General features: G+C 42.7%; 2 protein-coding genes across 3 annotated transcripts; one reads left to right on the top strand and one right to left on the bottom strand.

Annotated features, from left to right (window-relative positions):
- The first annotated feature begins 569 nt into the window (after positions 1-569).
- Positions 570-8,573, top strand: LOC132974858 (D-amino-acid oxidase-like). Of its 2 annotated transcripts, none has more exons than XM_061039159.1 (11): positions 570-719; positions 2,409-2,604; positions 2,690-2,804; positions 4,255-4,331; positions 4,584-4,649; positions 4,885-4,939; positions 5,903-6,007; positions 6,101-6,183; positions 6,637-6,754; positions 7,062-7,160; positions 8,140-8,573. In XM_061039159.1, the coding sequence occupies exons 2-11, from the start codon at positions 2,411-2,413 to the stop codon at positions 8,263-8,265; spliced, it is 1,038 nt and encodes a 345-aa protein (XP_060895142.1). In that variant the 5' UTR covers positions 570-719; positions 2,409-2,410; the 3' UTR covers positions 8,266-8,573. The 2 variants fall into 2 exon arrangements, with proteins under 2 accessions (XP_060895142.1, XP_060895141.1); XM_061039158.1 differs by lacking the exon at positions 570-719 and adding an exon at positions 1,945-1,975.
- A 953-nt stretch (positions 8,574-9,526) lies between these two features.
- svopa (SV2 related protein a) lies at positions 9,527-24,196 on the bottom strand. The gene is made up of 16 exons (XM_061039135.1): positions 23,995-24,196; positions 21,036-21,193; positions 19,811-19,896; positions 19,612-19,710; positions 19,242-19,313; positions 17,442-17,566; positions 17,289-17,352; positions 17,003-17,128; positions 16,054-16,182; positions 15,865-15,938; positions 15,679-15,755; positions 14,177-14,281; positions 13,750-13,861; positions 13,584-13,665; positions 12,772-12,861; positions 9,527-12,667 (listed from the first exon to the last, which is right to left on the bottom strand). The coding sequence occupies exons 1-16, from the start codon at positions 24,027-24,029 to the stop codon at positions 12,455-12,457; spliced, it is 1,647 nt and encodes a 548-aa protein (XP_060895118.1). The 5' UTR covers positions 24,030-24,196; the 3' UTR covers positions 9,527-12,454.
- Positions 24,197-25,125: the final 929 nt, after the last annotated feature.

Genomic DNA, 25,125 nt, shown 5'->3' with positions numbered 1-25,125 from the left:
AACCACCTGAAGACACAACTTCTGAATTAAGTGCTTTTTGAATAAAGTTTCTATATGTTAATACAGATACATCCATAATAGGCCTGAATATCAGCCGCTATATTAGGCAACCATTGATCGGTTTCTTACCTCTACTGTTGCTCATCGAAATTTTTACCTAAAAATATGAAAAATGCAAACCAAAATTTGAGCAAAGGACTTGAAGGGAAAAAAACTAGAGCCATTTTTCTTCAGAAACTCAGATCTCTTAAATCTGAAGATTAAATTATATACCCCACCCTACAAGATGTATTACTACAGCCTACTGAAATATAACCTATTGAATGATTATATGCCTATAAATGTAACCAAACATCCTCTAATTAGGCCTATAGGCTAAAGAAAGTGCTTCCCAATTTAAAACACATGACAGGAAGTGTCAACAGGTTCACGACACATGATAATGATGACGTATGTTCACTGCAGCTCACGTGTTTCTTAAGTTTAACTCTGCGTGATAATGAGACGGCTTGGTTTTATATTTGCGCTGTGAAACATGGATCCCACAGTGTCATCATGTGTGTGCATGGCTTTACATGGCTCTGACAGATCATACGTGTTGCTGAGTTACCGTTGACCCCGCCCCCTCCCCACTACGTCACAGCCGAACCAGTGCGTGCGCGTAATAGGTGACAGACTTCAACAACTCCTGCAGAGGTGGTCCGAACTCCAGATTGAAGGTAAAGCAAACTTTTTAAAGCTTGCATAAGATCGAGTTTTGGGTGGATTAAACTTTACTTGCTTTAAATCTGTTCAACCAAAAGTTTTCCACGTCAGAAATGTTTTCGCTTCATTACATAATATAGCCTTTACCACTCTCCTATTATAAACCGTCTGAGTGCAAAAGTCTTGCTGGGATGCGGTGCAAGTTTCAGCCAACCCTGTAATGCATATTAATCTCACACATGTTCACATATTATTATAATATTTACAAGTTATTGATTGATGAAGTCACACCGTTTTGACCTCGTGTTGTTCTTTTTCTGCTCACAATTTCAGTGTTAATAATTATTACACAATAATTATAATAATCATAATCCATAATTTTAAAATGTCTGCATTGTTTTGTAATAGTTGTAAAATCTCTGGTTTATTGGCCTCTCACAGTCACACACACAAGGAATTAGACTTTAACAAACTCTGCTCTCTATGTACAACATGACATTTTAACAATAAACAAAGACTAGTATCTACAAGACTGGGGAAGATAATAGTGCAGTGGTGAGTGGTGCAAAAGATAATGAACATGATAATAGATTATGTAAATGTGTAACAGATTCCATGAGGTATATAAAGTTTTTACAGTATTTTTATGAAGCACTTTGAACAGGTTTGATATTTATTGATTTATCCAGGTTAGTCCTTTTTTCAAGGGAGACCTGGTTAAGAATGGTCAATAGACTTGAGCTTGTAAAGCGCTTTTCTCGTCTTCTGACTACTCAAAGTGCTTTAACACCGCAGGTCACACCGACACATTCACACACTGATGGTAGAGGCTGCTATGTGAAGTGACCATCAGAAGTAAATAACCCGTTTCATACACATGGATAGCAGCAGGAGCAACTTGGGGTTAAGTGTCCAAGTAAACATCGGACATGTGGCTGCAGGAGCTGGGGATCAAACCCCTGAGCTTTTGGTTAACAGACCACCGACTCTACCACTGAGCCACAGCCACCCCAGCAACACACAGTTTCAACAACAAAACACTCAAACTCGTACAGAAAACATTTCATTAGAATTTTTAGATTTTTAGAATCTTCACTAAGGATTTAAAAACATTCAGGGTAACTCAGTTTTGCCGTTTAAAATCAGACATTGCAAGTCGTTCAAAGCAAACATAAAAACAAAAAAACAAATTGCACAGAAGAAGGTTGTGGACTTCATCCTTCAGAATCAGACAGATATCAGACGAGGATAATAATGTTAACACGATTAAGTGAGTCACTATAACATGTGGATAAATTATTAACGTTCCCAGTACATGTAGGTGTCACATCACACATAACATCCAATCTACAGTATTAGCATATGATAAAAAAAACAAGATATCCATATACAATACGTACATTATGGTATGATACAGTATGACACGGTGCGATGCGATGTGATACACTTTATGGTCCCTTTGCGAGATTTGTCTTGGACTCAAAGTGCTGCAAACATTCAGCTGCCTCTACAGTCGAATCCATAAGTAAAAACAACATAAAAAACAGAAAAGCACATTCCAATGCAACCAAACACAACAACATATTTTGCACAATATCTCCATCAAATCCAACATATTGTCATGTAACAGTTTCTTTGTTTACTTGTTGATTACTTTTGTGGATGAGTGAGTCTCAGATGTGTTTTGTCTCGTCTTAATCCAGACATGCGTGTGGCAGTGATTGGAGCGGGAGTCATCGGCCTGTCGACAGCTCAGAGCATCTACGAGCAGTATCACTCCATCGTCAGCCCGCTGACCATCGAGGTGTACGCAGACCTTCTCACTCCGCTGACCACCAGTGATGGAGCCGCCGGCTTCTGGCAACCATATTTATACGATAACGGCAAAGTGGAAGAGACGTGAGTGCATATTCATGAACCGTCTTTTTTACACAGCTCCACATCTCCATAAACATTTTAATGCTGTCTTTGTTTTCACTGTTAGAAAATGGAATAAAGAGACGTTCGACTACTGTCTGAGCTGCCTCAGTTCACCAGAGTCCATAAAAATGGGAGTGTTCCTTCAGTCTGGCTACAACCTCTTCAAGGAACCGGTCGAGGTGAGGGATAAGATTTGACCTTGTTTGGAGGACTTTTACAACCCAGAGAAAAGCCAGTGTGCAGTTTTATCCAGAGATATAGTTAAAGTATCACCTGAGATAACTTATTGATACATTTTTCCACACACCGGTGCAATGTCTACCATAAAACACAGCCGGTCTGTTTTCTGAGTGGAGCTTTGTTTAGCCACACAAACATGGCTGCCTGCTGTTGTAGGCACACACAAAAGAGAGAGGCCTCGCAGAGGGTGGACACTTGGACTCAGGGGTTAATTTAGATTCTTTAGTGTGACTCTTGTATGCTGATTGCCGGCTGTGTAGTACGTATGTATTTTATTGCTGACTGCAAAACAAACTGCCCTCTCGCAGGGATAATAAAGACGACCTTCAACCAGTAAATCTAAAGTAAATCAACTCACAGCAACTCTGAGTGAGAAACTCATGAGCCTGTTAAAGTTCCTCCTCATTCCTCCTCACAGTTTCTCACCTTCGGAGCGTTCTCAAGGGTTAAGGTGCTTTGTGAATAACTTTGATCTTTACCAGGATCTAGTCTTAACTTTAAGGGGAAATTCTTAGAAAGCATCACCCCACTAGGAGCAACTCTTTATACATAGGAAGCTCTGTAAATACAGCTGCTGGTCTTTTTTAAAGTCTGGATGCTGACAATGAACCAAGCAGAGCTACTCCCTCCTGACCACCAGCCACTCACACCGCCCCCACCTGCGGCCATTAATCAGGAAGATCAGACCTAACCTGTCAGAGCACGCCACACAGCTCCTGGTACAGGCTCTTGTGATATCACACATTGACTATTGCAACTCTCTACTAGCAGGTCCTCCTACATGCACTATCAAACCCCTGCAGATGATCCAAAATGCAACAGCACGACTCGTCTTCAACCTTCCTAAAAGAGCACATGTCACTCCGCTGTTCATCTCCTTACACTGGCTCCCAGTTACTGCTCGCATCAAATTTAAAACTCTGCTGCTAGCTTACAAAACAGCCAAATCGTCTGATCCAACCTTCACAACAGGGTCCTAAGACGCTGACTAGACTCTTCTCCTCTGTCGCCCCCCGGTGGTGGAACGAACTACCAAACTCCATTTGATCTGCAGAGTCCCTCTGCACCTTTAAAAAAAAGCTAAAGACCCAGCTCTTTATGAACACATACGACCTTCATGATGATGATGACGATGATTTTGATGCTTATTAGAGCTCTCAAGAACTGCCCTCAATGTTGTGCTTTGCCTCTGGTCACTTCCTGTCAGCACCTGTGTGTCTGCTCAGACTCAAAGCTGATCGTTTGCACTTCCTGACGTTGTTTCCTCCTCTCTAGAGCCTTGCTTGAGTTGTTCTTACTCTCTGATGTACGTCACCTTGGATAAAAGAGTCTGCTAAATGAAATGCAGAATGATAAGTTAAGGTCATAAGTGAACTCTTGTGTTTGCAGGATCCCTCATTTAAAGACATCGTCCTGGGCTTCAGACATCTCACTGAGCGAGAACTGCAAATGTTCCCAGGATACACGTGAGTTTTTCCTCAAACACTAAGGAAGAGGAGCAGTGACAGTAACAGAACTGCAATAACGTAGGTAGTGACCTTTCACACATGGGGCTCAGAGGAAGGTTTTTAGTTAGATTCATTGGTATATTAAGAGGAAAAAACAAACATTTTAAGATAGCCCCTCTGAATTACTCAGGTTATGTTGATCATATTTTATGATTGGATGTTTCTCCAGCTGTCTCACTCTAACACATCTGTCTCTTTGAACATTTCCAGTAATGGTTGGTTCAACACGGCTCTCATGATTGAAGGTAAAACATACTTACCTTGGCTGATGGATTGGTGAGTCAGCGTTTTATTTTACCTGAACTTAAAGAGCCCTGAGTCGTAGCACCAGTTTGTCATGCTCTCAGGTTTTTTGATGAACCATTTCAAAGTGCTCTCTTCTGTGATTTTATAAGTACTCTGTAACATGACATTGTAGAAGTGTCGGATGTCCTTCATGTTTGTTAGCAGAGTTGAGATTCTGAGAGGCACTTTACATTCATCTGTGTCGTTTGTTTTATTTTTATTTTAGGTTGAAAAAAAGAGGTGTGAAATTTTATCAGAGGAAAATAGAGTCCTTCAAGGAGGTAAGTGAATATTATTTAATATTAAAGTTGAATAAATGTTTATTATTGAAGCCCTAAGCTGACATGCATCCATACATTTAATATTAAAGGGGACATATCCTCCTCCTCTTCAACCAGTTTAAATAAATCTCAGAGCTCCACAAAACATGTGTGTGAAGTTTCTTGTTCTAAATCCACTCTGATCCTGTATTTGATCATGTCTATAAACCCCTCTATTTCAGCCCTGCTCAGGACAGGCTGTTTCTGTGTCTGTACCTTTAAATATGTAAATGAGCAGTGTCTGACCACGCCCCCTCTCAGGAAGGGCTCGGGTGTCTCGATGCTTTCTCGCTCCATGTCCTATTGTTTACGGTGAGAAGGTAGACTCAGAGGGCAGAACAAACACCTAGCTGTGGGAGTGTCACCCACCTGGGGGAGGGGCTACTGCCCTTTGTGATGTCATGAAGGGAACATCTCCAAACGGCCTGTTTGAGCACACATTTTCTGAAAAGTGGAGCAGGTAAAAGACGGAGATGATGGACTTTTCTCATCATTGGGGGGTTTGTAGACAGACTGGGAATTTCAGGTTGTTTTCTTAAGATCTCAACTTGTTTATCTCTTATCCCTAGATTTTAAAAGCACAAAACAAACAAAGAAACAAATACATTAAAAAGTCTGAACTTACCTCATTAGCGTGCACAAAGGCAGCATCTCATGTCACGTTCTGTCCTTTCACAGGAAGCAGAATAATGTTTAGCTTTCCTGCTATCACCAGAGAACCAGCTTTAATAAGTTGAGATCTCAAACAAACAACCAGAAATAACATATCATGGCAGTAACATGGAGTAAATGAAATGTACAGATGCACGTCCGCTCGGGGCTTCTGTAGGTTATTTAAGTCTATATTAAAATGAAGTCTCTAGCTGACCTCAATTGACTCTCTTAAACTGTTATCACTCACTTATCGTGCTCCCCTGTCCTCAGCTGGCAGAAAGTGGGGCGGACGTGATAATAAACTGCACCGGAGTGAGATCAGGAGCGCTGCAGCCGGACTCTGAGCTCAAACCAGGCCGCGGTCAGATAGTGAAGGTGAGACAGAGGATGTTCAGCAACCTTTATACAGTGAGCTATAAAGCATCTAAGGAAACAGTGACTGTGCATTTGTTGTTTTTTTAATTTTAGGTGGATGCTCCATGGTTGAAGCATTGGATTCTCACACACGATATGAAAACAGGAGTCTACAATTCACCGTACATCATTCCAGGGTAAATCTACCGACAGGAAACACTTCAACATAACGTACAGCCGCTTCTCCTGCAGTGATTGGGGCGGCAGTAGCTCGGTCTGTAGGGGCTTGGGGTGGAAACCGGAGAGTCTTGCAATTGGTCTGGTAGCTGAAGATGTGCCTTTGAGCAAGGCACCAAACCAACAACTTCTCAGGCGCTCTCTCACGTGCAGCCCCGTCACTCTGACATCTCTCTATTAGTCCATAGGATCCTCTATGTGCATGTCATGTGTGTGTATTTCAGTATGTGTGTGTAGCATGACTCAATAGGTCCATCCATTTTCTATACCGCTTTGGTTTTTTCTTCTTCTTCATAGTGAGGGATGGGAGCACTGTGGTGCTTCTGGATTCAAGCGTAGCACGCTTTAGTTTGGACGGTGTGATTGTCTTGGAGATCTGTGAACTCTCTGTTTTCCACATCCAATGTCTGCAGGAGCCGACAGGTGACGGTCGGTGGAGTTTTCCAGCTCGGAAACTGGAGCGAACAGGACAACTCCATCGATCATAAGAATATCTGGGAGGGCGCCTGTAAGCTGGAGCCAAGTCTCCAGGTGAGATCATAAAAAAATGTTTGTGTAAGAGGCCATAAAAAGACTCTTTGATACTGTAATCAATTATTTACAACGAGACATCGGAAGTGCTCAACATGAAGTTTCATATATTCTGTAGTTCAGTTGTCGTTTATTTTATTAACGGGATGGAAATCTGTGGCAACATCCCCAGATGCATTAATGCCAAAAACAACACACTGGCTTTCATTCAAACAAAGAAAACATCACAAAGGAAAATCATGTCTTTCTATGTTTCTGCAACATTTAAAGCTCGATAAAAGACTCTCTCTTTGTTCTCTAACCTCAGCATGCCAGGATAGTAGGAGACTGGTCGGGCCTCAGGCCGGTCCGCAACAAAGTCCGGCTGGAGAGAGAGACCATAGAGTCTGACGGGACCACGATAGAGGTACATTTTTTATTCATTTTTTATCCTTTTCATTTGGTCAATTTTCTCATTTACATAGAGACACAATCAACATTATTTGTAAACATCGTTCATATACAGTAGTTGATTCCCTGTGCTTGTACATGGCTTATTATTTCTGCGCTTTGCTACTTATTGTCTATTTATATTTAGACTTTATTTTATATATATAATATACTATATTTATCCTTCAATTTCCTCCACACACTGTTTGCAGCTCATATTTACGCAGGCTGATGAAAATGTGCGTTTTACAGAGTCAACAGAACAAGAAGGACACTTAACGTTTATTAAGTATAAACTTTACTTTACTGACACTCCATACGGAAACTGAGAGTGTCCGTCTCACCTCACTTCCTTTTACTTCTGTATAAAAGCGTCATCCAACCCATCCTCCTCTACTGCTCACCCTGTTTCTTCAACACGCCCAAATAAACTCTCCCGTATCACAAATATTGCTTCCAAAATCATCGGCCTACCTACCTACCCAAAACCTCTCACAGCTCAACTACAGAGCGCTGACTCACAGAGCACTCACCACAGCCCAGGACCCCTCTCACCCCACTCTATCCACTCTGCTATCGGGTCGGAGATACAGAACCCCGACCTGCTGTTATGTGTTTTTCTTCATGTGTACCAACTGTGCAAAGCTGTGAGAACAAATTTCCCTCTGGGGTACAACAAAGTATTGTATCGAGACGCCACTTACTTTTTCATGACCGATCTGCCCTCGAGGTGAATGCAATTTTTGTCTGGGATACATTCCTCAGCATAACACCGGTCTTGATTTTAAAATCAGGAGTCCGCTCCGTCTGAGACCGAGACAAGACCGAGTAAAACTTTTCTTGATTCTGAGACGAGACCGAGACCTTCACAAAGTGGTCTAACTACAACACCATATATTAGCATCACTTTTTGTCATTGTACTTTAATAAAAATATGATCTCTGTCTGTCACTCAGGTGATCCACAACTACGGCCACGGAGGGTTCGGACTCACCATCCACAGAGGTTGTGCGATGGAGGTGGCGCGGCTCTTCGGTGGGATCGTGGAGCAGAAAGGACAAGGTCCTAAAGCTCGCCTGTGAATCTGAGTCTGACGAGCGCTACACTCCTGTTTTGTCAAATATCTAGATTAGTTTGTAAGTGCCTCTTCTACTAAACAAACTGTCCTCCTCTGTAACACTAAAACACTCTGGAGTCATTCTGCCACGTTTATATGAAATGTGTCTGTAACCTGAAGCAGAGGAAGATTCTGTACTTGTTTTCATTGTTTGTTCAGATTGGCTCATTCACGTGCAACAAGCTTAAACCTTAAAGACATCTGAGCCTGGTTATTATCACAAACAGAAACTATGGACTTTTCATCAAATGAAATAAAATAAAAACATGGCTTGTATTGTTTACTGTTACGACCCGGCTTGTGGCAGGAAAGAGAAGTAACAAAGACGAGCAGCAACCTCTGGTGTGGAAAAATGAAGCCGATGTTGAAGTGCAAAATCCTGCAGTTCGTCGAGTGTCCACTAGAGGCTGGCTCCAGGAACACCGGAAGTCACATACACACAACAGGCAAAGAAGCAGTTTTTAAAGCCGTATCCCCCCGCTACCCCAGTTTGTCCCTATCCTTGTTTCTGCCTCAGACCCAGTTTTTTTTCTTACAATTGTAACTTTGCTAAATGTTGCAAAGAGTAAGGGCTTTTACCTGCTTTTTTGGGATCGATATCCACTCCTAAACTCACCTGCGAGCTGTCATTGGCTGGAGGAAACACACCAGCTCCCCGCCCAGAAACGTCCCGAGTTAACCAGAACAAATCAGAACATGAAAATCCAGACAGAAGACAGAAGACAGAGTACAGGGGACACAGGACACAGGACAGAAGACAGAGTACAGGGGACACAGGACAGAAGACAGAGTACAGGGGACACAGGACAGAAGACAGAGGACATAGGACAGAAGACAGAGTACAGGGGACACAGGACAGAAGACAGAGGACACAGGACTGAGGACACAGGACAGAAGACAGAGTACAGGGGACACAGGACAGAAGACAGAGGACACAGGACTGAGGACACAGGACAGAAGACAGAGGACACAGGACACAGGACAGAGGAGAGGGGACAGGCTTTCTACAGACACCGTCACCACCACACATGTATGGAGGCCCAGAAGTGATGAAGAGCGATGCATTACTTTTGTCTACATTTTATTTTTGATGAAAAAGCTGCTGACTGTCTTCAAAACAAAACATCAAAACAGAATCAAGATAAAAACTCATAAAACATTTAGAAGTGTTGACCTCTTTCACTCAGCTCAATGTGTGGAGATAAATAACAACATGGATCCTCTGCTCTTTTTGAAAGATTATTTACTACAGTATCATACACATTTACATCCAGTGTGTTGACAAGAATCTGTGCACACACACATTTAATGCAGCACAATATCAAACACTGGCAGGTAGGAGTCGGCTCGCTCGCAGGACCTGAACTAGTTAAATCTCATCGACAAAACGCTGTGGTACAATCCAACTGTCCGTCATCACGTCACCTTTGTCACAAACAAAAGCAAAGACAACAACTAAACCGAGTATTTGTACATCATTTACAGAATGTTACATCCAGAGAAATGGTAGTAAATGCATGTGTGAAGTCGCAAAAACTCAAATCTCACCAAGTGTGATCGTCTGATTTCTACTCTAAGATATGTCATTACACGTAGAAGAAGCCACGTTCACCTGACAGGTCCAGAATTACTCGCCAAGTTTCTGGCAATAAGCTTTAAAACTAATTTCAAGAAACGTAAAATGTCAATTTTATTTAATGAATCATGTGTCGAGGATCTTAAATCTCCTGGGAGGAGTTTTTGTCTCTTTATGAAACAGACAGATATTAATACTGATGCTGCTTTGTGAACAAACAAGATCATAGTGGACACGTTTATATACTAATTAGGCTGTCAAAGGATAATGTTTTTTATTGTAATTAACCTCTTAATTTCAAAAGTTAATCGCAATTAATCAAATTTTTTATCACACGTTTGAAATTCCATTATTTCCCATTTTAAAATAAAAATTGTTAGGCTTTTATTTTGAAGTTTTGTACTGTCTTAAGTTGAGCGTACTCTACCTGCTGTTTGAGTTCAACCATGCTTTTATTTTGAAATAAAGTATGGCGCTTCTATTGATGGAAGGTTAGGACATGAACTGAAGCACAGAAACAGGAAGTGGTTAGAGATCCCAAACTGACATCAAACCCTAACCCCTAACCCTAAGGACTACTGCTCAGTACATAGGGCGGCGTACACACTAACCACTACAGTATGAATCCATACTGGCGCCCCTACTTGTAATATCTTGATTAAAATGTTAGTCTGGACTTGTCAGGTGAACGTGGCCTTTGTTAAGTGTTTTAAATTATTTGAATTAGAAAATGAGCCGAATACACTTGTTAAGATTTGAGTTTTTGCAGCGTGAGTCCACGTGTGCATCATGATTTAGAGGTGACATCATATCCTCATGTTAGCGTCACTTTTACATCACGTTACTGACTAACTCGAGTCAGTTTTTGGGTGATGCTCAGATTTATTTGTATTAATATAACTTACATTTACGGTTTTTACGATACCAGATTTTTAAACTTTGATATGGTTCTAGTAAAATAAAATGATCTTATTACCGTTTCAATACAACAGCAAGAAAAATACAAGTCCTCGGCACACGATATTTTGTGATTTCTCGTTTTTAAATCACTAAGAGTGACTTCCTGCGTCTCAATTGAACAAATACGTTGGGAACATTTCAGTACAGAAATGTTGGCAGAATGTCTCGTAGTGTTGTAGGACTCAAAATCGGTCTTGGTCTCGAGATCACTTTTTGAAGGTCTCGATCCCTAAATGTTTTGGTCCTGACTCGGACTTGCCCTGCCCTGGTCTTGTCTCGGTCTCGGTCTCGGAGCACTCTGGTCTCTGGTATGTCTTGGTCTGGGTTAGTCTGGTCTTGACTACAACACTACTGTATGGTTTTAAAACACGTGGGACCGAAAAACATCGAACATTTTTGAAAACCTTCCCTCCATAATGTCGCCCACTCGTCTCAGTTGTGCTCTAGATGTGAAATGCTGTCGCAGTTTGAAGTCGTCTGTCATCCTGTTGACGATACAATGACCTCATCATGATCAGGATATGAGTTTGTTTTTGTCATAACTGGAGTAACACCTGCCTTTGAGTCTGTCTTAGTCAATGTAAAGATGTGAAACAACACCGACACATGGAATCAGAACATATTGAACTCGAGGTTAAGGAAGGATGCTTCATGGATACATAACGTCAGAGACTTAGACCTCGTCCACAAGCAGGACGGTATTTTAAAAAAAAGAAAGTAGATGTAACCAAACTAGTGCTGGTGCTAACGATGCTAACTGGACTTTTTTCACATGCCAACATGTACACACACAGTTACTCTCCCACTATGTTGACGAGGAGAGGCGTCTGAATGGACAACTTTGTCAAATGAAACGGTCACTGCAGAGGAATGGCGAGAACATTTTATCATGTCAGGACATCATGACCTGGCGTGCTCTTGACAGCTGTAAGAGTGCGTTTTGTGTTTTCATGTGGACGTTTTTGATGTTTTTGATGACTAAGCGTTTGTGGACGGGATCATTTTTTAAACAGTGGAGGAAAACTTGTTTGACAAAATACCCGCCTACGTGTGGACGAGGCCTTAGTGTGTCTTTCTTTAAATTAAAAGATGAATAACTGTCCTTCTCTCGGATGCTCGTGTAATCAATCTGAGATGATCTAACAGGCTGTTTGTGTGCACATGTTCTCTAAGCATCTTTTTCCAGGATGTTAACAGACGAAGCTCTAAGCACAGACACAGTTGGTATCATATGAAGATTACTCCTAACATGTTTTTCGCCTTTGCTTCTCTACTTTAAGATAAAACAAAATGCGCGCACACTTTGCATTAAGGGTTTGAATTCTCACTCGTTCAAAAATGTTTTGCATTTTTCTCCAGCATTTAATTTGACAGCTCTGCACTCGTGGAGGTTATTCTGTCTTTCCTGACAACCCGTGTGCAGATAGTCAGCTGTTGTGACAGCGATGACGGCTGAAGACTATACAGTAATAATTTACAGTAAACTACTGTGCGGCCACTGTGGTGCCTAAAACTGAAGAGTCACGGGATGGCAGACGGACACAGAGAGCGCTTTCTGTTCTCCTTCCCTCTTTTTTTCTCATCGCAGTCCGCTCTCTAACACGCTGTCAGTCTGAACTCAGCCCTGAGATCCAGGACTGGACTGAGAGTTTCCCGCTGAGCCACGGGAAGGGGCCCGGCCCACCATCTCTTGGCCCCACTCGCGTTGGTTAGACTCCTGCAGGCCCCGTCCCGTCGTCTCGATCGGCAGCGCGCAGGAGGCGAAGGCGGCGAGGAGACAGCAGCAGCAGTACACAGAGAGCGCCAGGTACACGGAGGACTCCAGCATCACCTGATGGAGGAGGAGGAGGAGGAGAGGTGAAACACGAAAAGTGATGACCACTCTCTCTCTTTTCTGAGTTATTAAAATCACAACCAATGACAGAGGGCTGTTACCTGGGCAACAAAAGGTGTAATGAGAGCTCCTACTCTGGCCATCCCACTGCTGGTTCCCAGTCCCAGAGCTCGGGTGGCTGTTGGATAAACCTGCAGAGCAAGATTGTGCAATTAATCACAGTTTCATTGTTACCATAATTGCATTGTAAAAGTCTGAATTCATCCCAATAAATAAGAAAAGATTCTTGCAGATCTCACGGAGATTCACAGCAGCTCTGTTTGGAATTAGTGCGAGCAGGAGCGCTCGTTAAACCGCTTATTTTGTGTTTTAATGTTGATATTTAATGTTGTTCTTTTGTACATAGACAGCTCAGTTCTCCTCGTCTGCGTAGGCATACCTGGCCAATAAAGCTGATTCTGATTCTGAACAAAATGTTTTATGTACTCAAGCAACGCTTTCACTCAGCATGTAAACATTTGACCTGTTGGATGGAGGCCTGAGTTTAATGGTCATGTTTTCATGATGCAGTCAGATGAAGCTAAAGCTAGCTATCAGCTGCACAGACGAATAAAAAAGACCAAAAAATGCTTTTTGGATTCAGGAGATATATGACAACAACATGAAGAGCAGCAGAAAGACATAAAAACTGTGAGTTAAATCTCTTATGCAGCCTTTAAGTTGTGTTTATTTATTGCACTTCATATCCTTACTGACATCTTGAACTCTGTTATCACATATTTCTTCTCATATCTGTCATGCCTACTGCAGAGTTCAGAAAATACTAAGGAGGCTGCCGTGATTTTTTTTACAGGCTATGGATTCAAGCTATGCTAACAAATCTGCCTTCTGTTCATGTGGTTAATAAACTGACCTCTGGAGTGTAAACATACGCCGCCTGGAATCCCCCCGCGATGAACGCTCTGGCGATGAATATCAACACTGTCATGGACACTCTGCAACGGAGAAGACATGTTAGGCTGGATAAAAAGATGATCCACAGTTTATTGTTAAACCTTCTCCTCGGTTTTTCTCCTTACCTCCCCACACAGCCGTAGAGAGGAATGATGCACATGGAGAAGATGAAGAAACACAACGCCATCGTCTTCCTCCTGCCCAGACGATCGATGGCCCACAGTGTCACCAGCAGTCCTGAGAAAATGAAAAAGTTAGATGTTAAAAAATTAAATATAATAGGTGGCTTTTTTATCTTACATTGAAGATATAAGCCTGTGGAAGCCTGAAGAGGACATGCATCCAAAATTAATATTTAGACTGTTTTCCCATCATAACGAGTCATTTCCGTTAGTTTTCTTGAATGTTTTTTACATTTCTTTTAAGGTGTATTTTTGGGCTTTTTATGACTTTATTTTGAGATACAGCAGGCTTGCTATAGAATAAAAAATGTAATTTTGAATGTAGACACTGAAAAGTGTGTTCAGACACAGAGAACGATCTGAGGTGTACCTGGGAATTCAGATAATGTGGTCCACAGTAAGTCTTTGTAGTCATCAGAGTTCAGATATTTACACTCCAGGCTGCATGGAAGCTCCTCCTTACTACTTTTGGACACTAGAGGGAGACAAAAACACCACAGAGAGAGAGACAGTTCACACCCTGCTGCAGGCAGAATAAGTGACGAGGGTACACAGTAGAAAAAACACAGATGAGGCCAAGAACATTGAGGACCACTCTGGTACTTCACATGTCCCAGTAGACATTAATGGTATCAGTTGAATCTGTGTCCTTCCTGCACCGGCGTGTTGAATAAAAACATTTACACTTCACTGACTTTGAAAACAACAAGATCATTATCTTCGTTATCGATTCGATTAAAAAAAAAAAAAACACCAATATTGAGATGCTGACGATGTTTTTCATTCTAGAAATTTAGACTCGGGCTGTGCAATAAATTGCAGTTTCACTTTATAAGTTTATAATACAACATGCTATGATTCATTACGATACGATACCACACCACACTTCAGGATATATATCAATATGATCAGGTACGATTCGATTAGATATAACCTGACACAAAAGTTAGTACACAGGGCAATAATCTGAATATAGAGATTAATAAAAGGGTGTCCTGGTTACAGTAAACCAAACCGACTACGTGGCTCCGGTGAACTCCATACACACTAGTTGGCCCTTAATAAAATTACTGCATTTACTGTGATACCAATTACTGGGTCATTGAAGAACTAAAAATCCTTGGAAGGACTCTAAACACATCTCCCGGGTTAACAAAAAAAAGGAATACCAATTACTGGGTAACTGAAGATTGCTAGGAAAGAGGCAATAAACTGAATATTCAAGATTATTAAAAGGGTGTCATGGTTACAGTAAACCAAACCGACTCCCTTAATAAAATCTAGAGTATCAGGAGGAAATATCCAACAGTCTGGGATATGAAGGAGGTAGAAAAAAAAAGCCAAGGAATGTCCGAATGGTTCATCTTTGTGATTGTTTTAGTGATTTTTTAATTTTCTATTTTAATATTTTTTTTTTTCCCTCTGCAGTGCTTTTGATGTTGTGTGAAGCACTTTGAATTGCCTTGTTGTTGAAATGTGTGACATAAATAAACTTGCCTTGCCTTTCCTACACGCTATGATTCATTACGATACGACACAACACACGATATGAATCATTAGAAGATACTTTATTGTACCATAGAACTTTGGACTACATGTGCTGCATAGCTTCAGTTGCCTCTGAATTATTATTAACTGAGAAACAATGAAAGCAAACAACACTCCACATGTTGTTTATTTATCACTCATCTTGTCTTTTTCTCACATCGTGCTGAGCAGGCATAATCCAGATCAATGATACTCGTACTTTGTGTCTCAGGAGTTTGACACAAAGCCATGAGCATTGTCTGTTTCATCAGCGCGGTACACTAAGTGTGAGTGTTTGTCCTCGAGTGTGCGAGGGCGTCTGTTGGTGTCGGCGCAGTGACTCACCTCCACACGCACCTCCCTCCTGAAACAGCTCTGTGGTGAGCAGCACCAGCCCGTAGTAAGAGAAGGCGTTCGCAAACCTAAAGAGAGAAAAAAAACACGGAATGAATCAAACGGGATGTAAAGGAACAAAGTCAGATCAGTGAGTAAGGATTAAGACAGCATATCGTCATCATTCACTGCACTCACCAAATGAACCAAAGCAGCACGGTGGTCATACAAAGGTGTGATGAAAACAAGTCTCTGATCTTACCACGCTCCTCCTAGTTTAAAGAACAGACGTGGGAAAAACCAACCTGAATACACGAGCTGCAACATAAGAGGGAGCTGATGTTTACACACCACTGAGATTTAGGATTCTGCAGACTCAGCGTTTACCTGCTTAGCAGCGATGAGTTTTCCAAGCGGCATCGGTGCTCCGTTCTCTGACGCGATGCGTTTCAGTGTGGCCAGAGCTTTTTCCTGATTCCCCGTCAGCACGTCGTACCGAGCGCTCTCTGGTAACCACTGAAACCCCCCCCCCAAAAAAAACACAGCCCAAAATACAGACATGTGAAACAGTGACTGGATACTCTTTCATGTTGTGGAAAAGTTCAAGATTACAAGAAAAACATGTGTCAGAGGTCGTTCTGTCCCACATTATATGAGGATAAGAACCTCAGTGATGCATTTCACGCAGGCATATAATCACCACCTGATGAATGGTCAAACATGTAATCACTGATTTAACTCATTTATTTTAAAGGTCACATATTCTCCTCCTCTTCAACCAGTGTAAATAAGTCTCAGAGCTCCTCAAAACATGTGTGTGAAGTTTCTTGTTCTAAATCCACTCTGATCCTGTATTTGATCATGCCTATAAACCCCTCTATTTCAGCCCTGCTCAGAACAGGCTGTTTCTGTGTCTGTGCCTTTAAATATGTAAATGAGCTGTGTCTGACCACGCCCCCTCTCTAGAAGGGCTCGGGTGGCTCTGGCTTTCTCGCTCCATGTCCTATTGTTTACGGTGAGAAGGCAGACTCAGAGGGCAGAACAAACACCTAGCTGTGGGGGTGTCACCCACCTGGGGGAGGGGCTACTGCCCTTTGTGATGTCATGAAGGGAAAATCTCCAAACGGCCTGTTTGAGCACACATTTTCTGAAACATGGTGAAGTGTGTTTTTTATATGTGATCCTTCATTTCGGTTTTTTTCCTGTACTGTATGTTAACTCCTCTATGTATCTACTTTTTTGGACTTATTTGAAACATGTATGATTGATATGTAAAGTGGCTAATGTACACTTTGTTGACATGCTCATATTATAAAACTGATAATCTGATACTCACGAAGGAGAAGAATGCAAAGATGAAGAGAGGGATGGTGGAGAGGCCGAGCAGCCAGCGCCAGCCCAGAGTGGGCATCACCAGAATCGCTAAGAGGACCTCAAACACGGTGCCCAGAGCCCAAAATATCTGCAGGATAAAAACCTCTATTACATAAAGCCCTGCTGGCACAACAGAACAATGCGCTGCTGTGCAGTAATGGCTGCATGTCTCATATTTCAGGGTCCACTAACACTGTTTCTAGCCGGGCGATTAGTGAGTCTGATAGCAGTACAGGTTTTGTCAATACCTCCATTAGCAGGATGCACGTGGCTCTGGACTTCATGGGCAGAAACTCAGCGTACAGCGTCACCCTGATAAGAAGGAAACTGTCACATTTAGTGCTAACTCAAAGTCATGAATCGTAGTGCTTTTATTTGAGGAATTAAAGAGGGTAACTCACGACTGAGGTGCTCCACCGATCCCAAAGCCCACCAGCGCGCGGAGGACAAGGATCCAGCCGTAAACCGGTGCAAAAGCACTCATCAGGCCGTAGAACATCGTCCACAGCACGCTCATCTTCAGACCCTGTGTGTCACATTAAGACATGGCAAGCTGATGAGTGGTGGTGATATGGGGAGGCTTTTCAGGAGAGCATGCAGCTTTAAGGTCGTCAAAAATGTCAGAACTTTGATACTTTTCAATACCACATGTTTGGGTTTTGACTGGACAGTGGATAGAGTCAGGGACAGAGAGAGAGAGAGAGTGGGGAAAGACAACCAGGAAAGGAGCCGCAGGTCAGACCTGAACCAGGGTCGCCTGCTTGGAGGACCACAGCCTCCGTACATAGGGTGCGCCAATCATCGTCTCAGTTAATTTAAGGTTTATTATTATCAAGTGAACCAAAGCTTTCAAAAAACTACAGATCTTGATTCATATTTTAACCTAAGCAGTCACAAGAAAAAGGGAGAGCAGCGAAGGTTCGTTCAAATTTAAAGGTCAGAAAACACTGATGTTATCTCAAGTCCTTTGACGGCTTATAATGACGCAAACATTACATTTATGTCTCTGACAAACAGACGAGAGAGAAGAGGAAGTTATACTATCTAAACTGTACAAATAGTTCAGTTTCAGTGACGAAATGTTGCCAATGTTTTTGTGCAATTTAGACAGTGTGCAGAAGTTTGTTTGCATTTTTTGGTGATTAAGAACAAGAAATTATCCAACATTAGGGGCCTAGGATTTAATTTTTTTTGCCATGGAATTGAAACAGGTCTCCATATTATTTGATTTGTTCTAGTACTGTATCCATAGACTGTAAATATTAGTGGATGAAGCCTGAGTGACGTCACCCGTCGGTTCCTGCAGGGGGCGCTGGAGTCATGTCGATGGCGGTCTCCATGCTGGAAATGCCTAACTATGGATAACGCGTCTCATTCATGAAATCAAAACTGATGACTTATCCAAAAAATTCACCCTCCATAGAGTGTGTGCCGATCGAGACACTAAAATAACAGACCTATTTTATTTTTTTGTACCAGGATGTAAACATGTTGATTTCTGCTGTTTGCTCCTGGAGCCAGCCTCAAGCCGACACTCGACGAGCGCACTGAAGGATTTTTGTACTTCAGAATTTGCTTCATTTCTCAACAGCGGAGGTTGCCTCTTGATCGTATAAAAGTATAAAATTCTAATACCATGACAACCCAACAACACAGCAATCAATGTCTTTAATTCATTAACCAAAAGTTTAAATTCTAATGCCTAGAAACTCAAACTTCTGTTTTTACTTTCATAACGTTATTCTTTCATTTAGTATTTTTATGGCCTCACTCAGTTCTTTTGATTGCACTTTGGATGTTGAATGTGTGTGTGTGTGTGTGTGTGTGCGTGTGTGTGTGTGTGTGCGTGTGTGTGCATGCTTGTGTGTGTTTATGGTTTGTTCTTGTGCTGTGCTGTGATTTGTGTTAACCTTAATACCCACTGATTCTTTTACACAGTTGAAGTTCCTTACGGATAAATAAAGTTGACAGCAAATGAGAAGATTCACCGCACACAAGAAGGCGGAATCACTTCTTCTTTTTACTGAATTACAAACTCGAACAACGGCTGTGAATCTTCCCATTTGCTGTCAAGATGACGTTTCCTGCCATCACCTGCACTAAGATTTAAGGACTGTACCGATAAATAAAGTCAATGTTTCTCCTACATGAAACAGAAGTATAAATCATCTCCATGTCAAAGAGGCTTTTTAACAACTTACCGTCTTTCTGCCGTATCTGTCCGATATGTTTCCCCAAAGAGACGAGCTGATCATCATCCCGATAAACACGGCCTGCAGAGACAGAAACAAGACGACTTCTAGTGTTGGGCGTGTTGCATGGACAATAAATCTGTCCATGTGAAGCGAATATAATGCTCATCCTATCTCTCAGCTCTGTAGCGCCACTTTGGTTTCTAATCAAAGTCAGAAAAGTCCAAAATAATTTTGATGGTTATTTAACCAAAATGCTTCCAAACATCTCATAACAGTAAACCATCACTGTTTCCAACAAGCCAGTATTTCAAACCAGTCACCAACTTTCAGTCATGTTGCACAAAGAGCGCTTAACTAACGTTAGAGAGGGGTTTACCGATGTTAGCAGCGCCACCTCCAGACTGAGTAGCCTCCATTGACAGTGCAGCTGAGGGGCTAAGATGCTGAGGATCATCATCTCCATAGCATCAGCCATCTGAGTAAACAGAGAGAAAAAACACAAGTGGTAAATGACTCACACATGCAAACACAGTGTCACAGAATATGAAGTAGTTTAAGTGAGGAGCAGTTCTCACCCAGGACAGACCAGTGAGGATGGAGAGTTTCCACTGAAACGTCCCGAAGCCGATGGCCTCCACGGCATCTTCTACCATGAACGTGTCTGATGGAGAGTAAAAGTGTGTTAATAAGCGTGTGCTGAGATGCCTCTAAATATCTACAATGATGATTTTGAGATTTCAAACAACGTAAAGGCTCTGCTCAATGATCGGTTTTGGAATCTCAACAACGTATACCTCATTTAAGAAGAATAAAAACAACGGTGTCTTTACCCAGTAGTTGAAAATAATAATTTTTTACTTTGCTCTTTAAAAAATGTGCTTTTTCGCACAGAATACTGACAAGTTTTTTTAAACATTTTACGTTTTTTTATTCTTTAAAGGAGCAATATGTAACTCTGACCCCTACTGTTTAAAATGGGTACTGCAGTCCAAATTCTAAACATTGTATAGAGCTGTCTCCCCCCCTCCTCTCCAGAGTCCATGCTCACTCAGGTCACTATGTGGTGGACTCTGAAGCTTCAGTGTTTATCCAGCTCTGCATCGGTCTGTAAACCTTTCTGTGTTCTAACCTCTCTCCATTTTTCAAAAGCATCTCCAATATTGATCCTAGTTTGAGCTCGTGGAGCTTATTAGAAACATGCAGAGGCTTTTTAGGTCGGGTACAATCACTTCTATCTGAACCACTTCTCTTGACCCGCTTCCATCGCTGCAACACCTGTTGACCTGATAACTGCTCTCATATCTGGCAAACCGAGGGGCGTCCAAAACGGCCGTGTGGGGGGGTCGCCTTAAAACCGCCTACCTTCTCTGGTCCAAACAAATCCAGAGCATTCAGGACCAGAATCTAAAGTTAGAAGGAGGACATACTGGCTGCTGCATTGTTGTTAGAGAAGCCAGCACTTCAACATAGCATGTTTCCTTAATGTCTGATCATGTAGTGAGATCACTTTTCATCTCACTCTCTACTCATCTTACTGACTGATCCTTTAAACTTGTTGGCGACTACTGATGATGTAACAGGGTTTTGAAACGTCATCCTGTTTCATAGGGGAAGATTTCACTACTACCCGGTGTAACTCTGTTCTGAGGGTCAAAGCGAGGGGAACAGGTAAAGATTATAAATGAGACTGAGCTTTAGAGGGACACCTGACTTCCTTGACAGATGTAAACAAATGTGGAGAAGAATGGAAACAGTTTATGATGAAAGTGTGGGGACGTAGAGTTAAAAAAAGGACTTTACCATCCGTGGGATTGGCGAACTCCCGAGGTACCGGAGCTCCGTCTGTGAGCGCCACAGACTCCAGATCATTCTGCTCTGGGACCTTGATAACCTGATCTCTGTTCTCGCCATCATCCTCGGAGCGTGTGCTCTCACCTGTGCGACGGAAGCGGACAACCCTGCAGAAAATAAAAAATAAAGCGAGAGAGTTATTATTCTAAAAGCCCGGGAGAGAATAAAACCTCTGCTGGTCAGGGGAGATTCAGAGTTCATTACCAGGAGAGCAAAGCAGAGTACCAATGGGACTCAGGAGCCGTTGCCTAGGTGATAGGAGCTTTTCCTGGCTGTGATTTTGTGAACTGGTGGTAATAGCGTCCTGCAAGCAAATCATGTCAAGCTGACTGACACCTCGGCACGCTGTGCTTCACCATTTGGCGAGCTTATAAAACCGCAACACCCGGAGAAAGGCGTGTTTTCCACAGAGGGAAGCTGTAATCTTTGAGCCACATGTAAGTAGACGGTTAATGAAGGAGGAGACACTTTCAGAGAACTTGGAGAGAGCCAGTGAGGTCTTAATCACTGTAATTACATAACACAGCCTGCTTTCAACAGGCAGTATCAGCGCTGCAGACGACTTTGTAAGATGTTCAAACACTATTATCCTCCTTTAAAGCTTTGTAATCACGACTGAATCTTCCCGTAAAGAGAATGTACCAAATGCAGGAAGTGACTCAGAAGTGATTCAGTGAGCGGTCAATTCGTTTGTTTCCGCGGAAAGACCGGATTTCGTTGAACCCAGAAAATGAAGTTTTGCTTTTCTTGTGGCCGGTCTCTGGAGTATCTGAAGGAAACGTACCGGACAGAAGAACCTGCTGTCTGGTCAGAGGGATCACAAATTAAATCTCAAATTTACATTCTGGAAAACGATTTACAAGATGTGAAAGCGCTGAGACAAATTTACAAACGACAGAATCTTTCCCCCGAAAGGGAACGTACCAAATGCAGGAAGTGACTGAGTGAGCGGTCAATTAGTCTGGGCGGAAATACTGTGAGAAAAGTGATTTACAGAGGACCAGGCGGAAGGTCTCGGAGATGCCCTCGGTCCTCCTGTGCGGTCCGTGTCCTTCAAATATTCCGGAGACCGTCCACACATAAAGCAGAATTTCATTATCTGGCTCAAGTGGGTTCCACAAAACGGACAAAACATCATGCACTCTTTCCAACAAAAAGAAACTAATCGACTGCTCACTCGATCACTTGCAGGTCACTCCCGGCACTGCTAGGGGGGCCGATCCCAGCTGTCATTTGGGTGAGAGGCGGGGTTACACCCTGGACTGGTCGCCAGCCAATCACAGGGCTGACACACAGAGACAGACAACCAGCCTCGCTCACATTCAGAGAGTCAGCAGTTAACCTAACGAGCATGTCTTTGGACTGTGGGAAGCCGGAGAGAACCCACACATGCCGATGGGGAGAACATGCAGACTCCACACAGAGAGGCTCCTGTCAGACGGGGATTCAAACCAGGAACCTCCTCGCTGTGAGGCGACAGAGCTAACATCTGTGCAGGTTAAATTTCTACCTCCGTCCACCAGAAAGTTTAGAACTGAAGAAGCCTTTCGGAGGAGGAGGAGAGGTGATACGTCTTTAAGACCTTCAACCAGTCAAGCTGTCTTTGGATCAAGCTTTGAAACAACAGCAGTAACCGCTGCACCACCGTACGGCCCGGCAAGAGTCTGTTGCTTGTTCATTTGCTTCGGGACGAGTGAAACATTCAGCCTCTTGTAAATTTGTCTCAGCGCTCCTAAAAGTGTTTCACATCTTTTTGTTTGTTTTGTCCTTGGGAAAAGTGTTTGCTTTTTTAATTCGGTTTTATAAAATGTAAAAAATGTTTTTCCAAAATGTAAATTTGTCTCAAGCTTTGTAGAAGTTGTTTTGCACTTCCCAGCCACCGTAAGTAAGTATAAAATAAACTATACACCCAAAAGCATTCAGGCATGTTGCGCAGTGAGTGGCCAGTTAAAGTGACTGGTTCTGAGATAAAGTGGAATAGTACGGTGTGATTAATATATCATCATCATTTAATTAACAGAGATTGTATTGTTAAAAAAACAACAACCTTAATGGGGTGTGGGGTAGTCCAGCGGTCAGCACAGGCGCCTCCTGTACCGAGGCCCGAGAGCAGGCGACCCGGGTTCAAATCTCACCTGTGGCTCCCTTCCCTACATGTCATTCCCCACTCTCTCTCTCTCTCTCTCAGAAGATGGTCAGGATGGACTTGCATTGACCAGCTTTTCGCTTCATGAATGTACAGCAGCAGGACGGAAATAAATCACAGCAGGTACTGAGTCATGACCACAAACACAATTACAAGTTAAGATGAGGTGCTGATGAGCCTTGAAAACACAATAAACCTTCTTCTTATGGATCAAAATACAAACTTCATCTGTAAAAACAGATGTTCACAAAGTGCTTTGACAGACAAAGCAAAAAGCAGGAACTCAGGAATATAAGATAATAAACAGTCAGGACAAACATCAAGTCTGTAATAGTCAAACCCACAGGGCAAGAACAAGCAGAAGCTCAACAAGAAAACATGCAAATGAAGGGTGAAAGCAGAAACAATAGGTGTGAACATGCTGTCAAAGTCAAAGCAATGCGAATGAATAAAAGCAAAAACAGTCCTCTAAGGTTAAAGCTACGACTGTAAACAAACTGCACCCCCAGCCCTGTATCAACATGCTCATCTGTTTTCACGTGTCTCTTCATTCAGGGGTATTTCTAGGTGATATGGAGGGATAACATGTGGTTGTTGGTGATTGCTGCCTTTAAGGAATGTCATGCTATTTGTGTTGAAGCGAGCTAATCAAGCAAACACGAAACGAAAGCCGTCAGAGGGCGACGCGTCAGGAAAACACGGTGTCACGGTCTGAGGATCGTGGGCTGAATTCAAAGTGCTGAGGGGGGGAAATCTACTCACGGCAGCTGTCTCAGTTGGAACAGATCATCGTCCATTTTGGTGTTTGTATGACGGGCGCTCCGTTTGGCCTCATCGCCGTTCACATTATCACGACGAGCAGCGATTTCAGCACCGAGGAGAGCGACCTGCTCCGGGAGTCCGCCGGCAGCCAATGAGAGGCCGCCCTGCGCGACTCACAGCACGAGACACACCGAGAGGGAGAGAGAGAGTGGGGAGGGGGGGAGGAGGGGGAGGAGCTGACACTACATGACTGCTGATCAGGGGCGTCAACAGGGTTTCTGCACCCCATGAAAACATATCACCTTGGGCCTCTCTCCACCACGACCTCAGCCCGCCCTGTAATATTGTTAAACGCGTACCTCCATTAAACTAATGGCACATTAAAAGCTTTGGATTAAGGCTGAGACAAAATCCCCTTCATCAGTGTTGGAGCCAAAATGTGTGGTTTGAATATTAAGAGTGTAATTCTGACAGAACACAGGGTGGGGCCTTGGCTTTCTACAATTCTTCAATTCACTTAGCAGATGCTTTTATCCAAAGCGACGTACATCAGAGAGTAAGAACAACACAAGCAAGGATCTAGAAGAAAGGGAACAATGTCAGTAAGAGCAAACGATCAGCTTTGAGTCTGATTGGACACACAGGTGCTGACAGGAAGTGACCAGAGGCAAAGCACAACATTGAGGGCAGTTCTTGAGAGCTCTAATCAGTATAGAAACCATCTTATCAATCAATCAATTTTTATTTGTATAGCGTCAACTCATAACAAGTGTTATCTTGAGATACTTTACAAGAAGCAGGTAAAATACCTTACTCATTGTTATGTTACAAAGACCCGGCTTAATCCATCATGAGCACTTTAGCAAAGCAGCAAAAGTTACAGTGGTAAGAAAAAAACTGCCTTATTAAAAGGCAGAAATCTTCAGCCGGATCCCCGGCTCATGACGAAACCGTCTTCACAGGCCTAGACTGCGCCGGGCTTGGAAAGGGATAGGGGGAGAGATGGGATAAGATGCAGGAAGAGGGATAGAGAGCAAGGTGGTGGGGGGAGGTAGACCGTCCATCAGCAATCCGGTGGGGAGGGGAGGGGGTGTTGGGGGGGGGGGTTGTTCTGGCAGGCCGCCAACCCAC

The sequence above is a fragment of the Labrus mixtus genome, chromosome 5 (assembly GCF_963584025.1).
Source record: "Labrus mixtus chromosome 5, fLabMix1.1, whole genome shotgun sequence".
Taxonomy (NCBI): Eukaryota; Metazoa; Chordata; class Actinopteri; order Labriformes; family Labridae; genus Labrus; species Labrus mixtus.
Note: the sequence above shows the minus strand (reverse complement) of the source record. Positions and strands in the feature narration are given on the sequence as shown.

What these genes read in the sequence shown, in the direction of transcription:
- LOC132974858 (XM_061039158.1), top strand. An exon ending in TCACCGTACATCATTCCAGG is followed by an intron (nt 6,184 to 6,636) that starts GTAAATCTACCG and finishes CAATGTCTGCAG; the next exon opens with GAGCCGACAGGTGACGGTCG. An exon ending in AGCTGGAGCCAAGTCTCCAG is followed by an intron (nt 6,755 to 7,061) that starts GTGAGATCATAA and finishes CTCTAACCTCAG; the next exon opens with CATGCCAGGATAGTAGGAGA.
- svopa (XM_061039135.1), bottom strand. Translation starts at nt 24,029, where the DNA reads ATGGACGATGATCTGTTCCAACTGAGACAGCTGCC. An exon ending in ACAGATACGGCAGAAAGACG is followed by an intron (nt 17,567 to 19,241) that starts GTAAGTTGTTAA and finishes TGTGACACACAG; the next exon opens with GGTCTGAAGATGAGCGTGCT. An exon ending in ATCGGTGGAGCACCTCAGTC is followed by an intron (nt 17,353 to 17,441) that starts GTGAGTTACCCT and finishes CCTTCTTATCAG; the next exon opens with GGTGACGCTGTACGCTGAGT.